The sequence below is a fragment of the Athene cunicularia genome (assembly GCF_003259725.1).
Source record: "Athene cunicularia isolate RWA chromosome 1 unlocalized genomic scaffold, athCun1 chr1_part1, whole genome shotgun sequence".
Taxonomy (NCBI): Eukaryota; Metazoa; Chordata; class Aves; order Strigiformes; family Strigidae; genus Athene; species Athene cunicularia.
Window position 1 is genome coordinate 70,355,882 of NW_020799091.1, and position 6,601 is coordinate 70,362,482.

The window sequence follows — 6,601 nt, forward strand, 5'->3', positions numbered from 1 at the left end:
CAGTACTATCTGAGCCCTGAAAAGACAACGGCTGTATTAGTGACACTATCACTCCAAGCAGCTCAGACACTGTGTGTTTAGATCCGCCCCTGGAAGCATCAGTCCCACTGATACTAAACTTCACGAAGCAATATGGCCTACTCCAACCAGTTCTGTTTGGATGACTAGAGGAAGTTCACCAGATTGGAGTGGATAGCTGCAAACGTAGCACAAGCTATTTGCCTCCCAATTTTGTTTTTTGAATGTGGGGTACTTGCAGGAAAGGGACATTAACACTATCCTATCATTGTCTTGTTCAGAACAATGAAGTCTGAAAAATTCTAGCAGAAAAACACTCTGGCATTTTACCACTAGGGAGGAAACAAAAAAGCAGAAAAACTACACTCCAGAAATGTCAGAGAAGTATTCTGGTGAAAGAAAGTGGATCATACAAGAAGGTGGAGGTAGCAAAGAAGATGAAGACAAAAATGAAGAAAAAAGGCAAGGGGCCCTATGATAATTTTTTAACCAATTTTTTTGTTCATTGCAGCAGAAACAGAGGTGATTTGTCTTGAAACTTCCATACATATACTCCTACTGCACTGTTCATTTGGGGTGTCTTCTAAGCCGAAAGCTACTACAGGTGCAAACCACAAAATATCCTATGGAGCTAGCTAGTTGTATTTCAGCTATGGAGGAAATTACCAGGCCTTTTTATAATTATGTAAAATTTAGAAAGGGTTTTGAAATGTTTAGTACTGTAAGATAGTGGCTAGCACATAGTATTGACAGTCAAGATCTTCCAGGTTTTACCATAATTGTTTCCACACTTACTCCAGTTTGGCAAGCATATCACTTCATCCAACATCTCCCTAAACTGGACAGAGCTAGGCACTTAAATATATTTTTAAGAACATAGGTAAGTGGTTTGATGTGTCTCAACTGCAGGATGCAGCAAAGTAAGACTAACTAATCATTAAACATTACTAAATATTTCAGGAAGAAAATATTGTGGAATGCGATGCAGCAGGCAACTGAGTATGCTCCACTTCATGGTCCACTGCCAGACTTCTCAAAAAAAGCAGCTCAGGCTGAACATTTCTGAAGGCAAACATTCAATACCTAATTACGTTTCATGAGGATACAAATGATGGCACCATATCCCAACATTACTAAAAGGAGTACAAACATTATTGAATCATCTGTGCAACTCAAAGCACTCAGTCTTTATCTTACATGCTCTTTTACAAAGGCAAAGTAGGCAGAGGAGACATCTTCATCTTAACTAATCAAAATTCCAACCTGGCATAAGCAGGGTAAGTTGAAGCATTATTTCCATGCAGTCATTCAATAAACGCCTACCATACATCTCGGTAGGATAACAGAGGGCAGAAGAAGCAGTTCTGTACTTAAGACCCAGCTGAAATATTTGCCAGATTTAATCCAACTACAAAATTATTAAAATAATAAATTGTGACAGGTATTAACATTAGGGAAATCAGAATGATAAAAATAGTATTTTTATCAGTGTTAACTGTTCTTGAACTTTGTATGCAGTAGTATTCTTTTTGTTCCTTTAACTAAAATATTCACTCCCACCAAAATAAACAATTTACTTTGCATTTCCAGTATATTCCTGTACCAAATGCTGACTTACATGTGTTTGTTTACTAGCAGCTTCTTATTAAGATATCGGTGTTACAGAACGTCAGTGCTTCATAGGTGCCAGCACTAGTAATTCAGGTTGATGTTCGCTTAAGTGGGTTTATTCACCTCAGCATGTGAAAATCTGAAGTGGGATTTGTGATCCATCCCTTGAAAGTGCACAGTAGCACTGGAAGTAAAGAAGCTTCATTTTATTTCAGGTTTACAAAGTAAACAAAGGTTTCAAAGTAAACAAACCTTTAAAAAGGTTTCCCGAAACATGCCTTGCAACACTACTTCAGTTTAATTATGTTTTAGCTGTTACTCAAATAATTTAAAATTAGTAATTTCTGAGATTAACAGATATAGTAGGATTGCAACTTCCAACCCAGTTTCACTGCATATGCTATCATTTCAAATCTGTTTGATAAATACCCATTTAGTTAGTTAAACAACTAGCAGTTTACTGAGTGGACAAACACTGAAAAGACCACTGAAGGGTAAATACTGACTCTAAATACACATGACACAGGCACTTACTGGTTCCTAATCTGGTTTCCTTGTCTGAAAAAAAGGGACCCTATTGCACATATGCAAATAAAACTCTCTATAACAAAAGGTGTCTTCAAACCAAAATATGCCACATTGTAGTCAGGTTTCAGGCAATAACGACACTAAACTATGTTGTCTACATTCTTGATAAACACATGTAGACATTACAACTCCCTATAAGAATACTAAACTGTGGGACAATTATTTGTTGTGCTTTCTCAATAATATATAGGTCAAAGGATTTCAATGCAACCTGTCTTGTTGCCATTCTCCATGAAGTCTCTAAAAATGTAAATAGAATGGCCAGGCTTCAGAACTGTCTGTCCAGAGAGGTCTCATTGGGAGGAGGAATGAATCATGGTATCTTTCAGATAATTTGGACCCCTTCCTTCTACAACATTTTCAGATATGCTTATTGTAGATACACAGCCAGAAATATCTCTGAGAGCTCTGGGAACATAGCTAGTGACTAAAACTGCTACAAAATTAACAACTATCCACTTCTATAATCAAATATTTCCACTCCTACCAGAAGGGAAAAATGAACTTTGCATTATATGCAAAGGCCTGATGGTAGACTGAAGAAATTTAGCTACTGCTTATCTTACAGGCTTCTTTCAGTCACTTACGACTTACATTATTCCAAATTCAAGTCAAGAAGGACTTTGTAGGGCTCTGCATGAAGAATTTTTAAAGGAGCAACCCCATGAAAGAAGAATCAAAAATAACGACTGCTTCACTAAAAATTCAGGGACAGATCAATCCTATCAAACTCCTGTGATTTTCAGAAAACACTTTTTTTTTGTGTGTGTGTATGATAAACTGCTCCAAGTTCACCTCTACAATTCTTCTTCTAAGTCCTGACTACCTCCCTCTGATTTCCTACCCCATCTATATGCTTATGGGCATGTAGTCTTCTAGACTAGAAAAGTTCTGTTCAGAGGTACATACTCTTACACAGGAGCTCAACATAAAAAGTAAAGGCACAGGAAACAAACTCTGGTTTTGGAGTCATATAAATTTCAGAAGAACTCCAGGTTTTATAGACGTTTCTAGCCCTTACAGTTGCAGAAAAAACCCACAACCTTTAAAAAGTGAATTCTCACTGCTCAAAACCTGTAAAATAACAAAACTTAGGAACTGGGTTTATGTCTGACAAGCACTAGCACAATTCAGCTTTGTAATCAGTTTCAAGGTACGATAGCCATCATTAGACTTTGCATCTGGCATCTCGCCATAAACCAGAGCACAGCCACCCTCCTGCCCAGCACTGGCCACCTGCCAGATGATTCCTGACCAGCTCAGCCGTCTGCTCCAGCACTGGCTCTCTCTTTTAAACAGTGAGTTCCACACTAATTCTGGGAGGTTAAGATCATGTTCACCAATGTGGTTTAGACTCCCAATTCAAAAATTTCTTGAAGACAGCAAGTGTTGGATCAGTTCCTCAAAGACAAATATTAGAAATCTAACGCTTCTACATTCTCAGTCATTTGGCAGTGCTAAGGATCACAATGGTGGTGAAGAAATATTTTACTCAAATGAGGTATGTATACCCCAAATTATATTATTCGAGCTTAAAAGGTGAGTTTAGAAAACTAAAAGATCTGAATGCTATCCAGTTTCACCATACATAGGTACCAACAAGAATCTACAAGAATACTGTGCAAATCATCTCCCCCAGAGATTCTGCTGACCCAGTGTCTCCAGTCTTGACAGTCAGACACAGACCTGAACTGACCATCCTGAAGTTTCAGAGCCCTCCTGAAAGTTTTTTTAAGGTGGTGTTCATTGGATCTCATTCCCAATTTTAATAAATGGGTGAAATTTACTGATACCTCAACCTTGAAGCCAAAGCCAGCCAGAAGCGCAGGCCACACTCTGCTTCACCTGCAACCCACACACACAAACCACTCAAAACCAAATGAAAAGAGTATGAGGCAGACTATCATAAGGGCTGAAAGAAAAAAAAAAGAAGAAAAATTCTGCCAAATGAAGCAAGGGATTTCTTTTGTTTACGTACATATCTTGGAGACAGGAAAAGACACTGAATGGTCCCACTAATCCTGTCACTTAATGATTTGAAATTGCTTCCCCCTAACTGTGATGGTATGCAGTTTACAAATGGAGATTTCCACTAGTTAACCAACTGTAAATCTCCTCCACAGCCTAACACACCCCACTGATCACCTCTTCCTCACATTTGGTCTAAACCACTGCCAGATAGATTATTTGTACGATATATGTACATTATGTCTCCTCTAATGCCTCTGAATTGCTCTTTATCTTTTCAATATCTGTACACGACAAGCAGAGATTATCTCAGTATTAGGGTGTTAATTTACAGTGTATCAGGTGGTCAGAGAAACTGTTCTTGTGCTTTATCTGACATCACCTAAAACTCAAGTCAATTTGCCATTCCTTCACTGAGAAGTTAACGATTTCTAATTAATTATTAGCAATTCTTTTGACTTTCTTTTCTGATCTTTTTACAGAATGTTCATTGTGGTTTTAGAATTTAAAACGTAAAAAAGATTACGTGGCATAAAACAAAATACCAGTTAATACTCTACATAAGAATGATGTTGCACTTGAACTAGCCAAGTATAGGAACAATGTAAGGGTAAAATAAGTAAAAGTACTCATAAACTATTTTACTCCTTATTTTAAAGTATTAAGGTCATTATTAAATTGTATTTTTTAAGGGACCATGAATCTTGAAACTGTCTCTAATAAAATCTTCCACCAATAAATCCTTTAAAAAGCATTTCTTCCCCAATTACAACACCAAGCCAAAAAAGCATGTAAATCCACTTTTATTTAGCAAATAATTTAACATCAGGACTGCCTTTAACTCTGCTGATAGTGCGCCTTGCAGCGATGCTGAACCTAGGTGTTAAAACATCACTGACAGTTTGAACCACCCTGGCAAGGCTGTCCCCTTGCTCTCCATCCTTTCTGCATTGCTCTGCTGTAATGTCACTGCAAACCAAGTAGAAAGAACTCCTGCAAAAGCATGACTGGAATCTCCAGGTTGCTGTCATTTCTGAGGTGGTTTTCAATAGATGAACCGAAAGGAAATCCCTGCAGCCAGATTGCAAACTGTGGGCCTTCAGGCTGCACTCCTTCAGAGGCTAAGCATGTTCCACCAGAGCAGAGAACACTGACAATGCTGACCCAGAGCACAGATGATGTTTCTTTTATTTTTCCTGTCCTTTGCAGTTGGCAATCTCTCTTTGCAGTGGGTACAGGGTCAGTGCTGTCAGCAAGAGGGAAAAGGGGTTAAAAGACCACAGCTGCTGCAACATCCTATAGCCTGCAGTGAGTGGCACTGGTCCCCTGATGGGGGGGTCAACATAAAACAGACCAGTTCCAGTCCACCCCTTTTAAATAGTATTGTGGCCTGTAATTGCTAACATCTCTGTTCCTACCTCCCCTTTTTGTTAGGCTAGCTAGAGTTTGGCTTCCCTTCATGACCTGACCTCCAGCAGATTCTTGTTCACACCACAGTGAACATGGTTGTTGACAGCATTGGTGTGAGGACTGTGGGCTGAGCAGACTTAGAGATAACCTCATGTTCTAGTAAGCTGTTCCACTGATATGGCGGTGACTCAAAGGGCAGGGCCGTTCTGCTAACAGATAGACGTGTCTGTTTGGGGTCTGCCAATGAATGACTGCACCCTGGCTCTGCAACCCTTGGGACTTAATCTATCACGATAATGTGCACTGGTTCACAGAGAACAGTGCCTGCACAAGTGCATGTTGGTGGGACCTGGACTGAAATGCTTGGTAAATACACTGTGGCTATATATTGTTCTCCCTCCCGACCTTTCTGTGTTTGATTTCTTTGCAGGCAGTTTGGCGGCTATGCCAAAGAGACAGATTATGTGATCCATGCTGCCAAGCTGAAGTCTGCTCTGGGAAGTGAAGCTGCATACCGCAAGGATTTCTACTTCTGCAATGGTTACGACCCCCCTATGAAGCCTTATGGGCGACGCAATGAGGTCTGGTTTGTGAAAGAGTGAGAATTTGGCTCCCTGTGGTGCTGGCTCGCACTGATAATCCCCCCATGCTGTATTACTGTCCTCTTCAAAATAAACTAATAATTTAGCAGAGACAGAAACCCATCATTCCTTTCCTCCACACCTATACCTTTGTCTTTTATGGACCAACCATTTTAGAAGAACACTGCAACCCCCCTGTGACGGTCCTGCTTCTTCGTTTTGGACCAGGTCCTCAACGACACAGACTCTTGTGATCTCTCTGTGGCTTGCTTTTATCTCTCTTGTGCTCCCAGAGTTTGATGCTGAGACAGCCAAAAGTACTTAATTAGCAAGACTGGTGCCTGACAGGAGTCACGTCCAAGTGCTGGCAGGCTATTAGTCTCACCTGAGGCAGGCAGGGGAACATGACAAAAGTGCATACAGAG

At 39.9% G+C, this 6,601-nt stretch overlaps 1 protein-coding gene across 1 annotated transcript in view; it reads left to right on the forward strand.

Annotated features, from left to right (window-relative positions):
• Positions 1 to 391: 391 nt before the first annotated feature.
• The window catches only part of GABRA5 (gamma-aminobutyric acid type A receptor alpha5 subunit), a 115,262-nt gene continuing 109,052 nt past the window's right edge, over positions 392 to 6,601 (forward strand). The window contains exons 1-2 of the mRNA XM_026845944.1: positions 392 to 480; positions 6,026 to 6,181. Coding sequence (XP_026701745.1) covers positions 392 to 480; positions 6,026 to 6,181 — 245 coding nt within the window. The remainder of the gene's footprint in view (positions 481 to 6,025; positions 6,182 to 6,601) is intronic.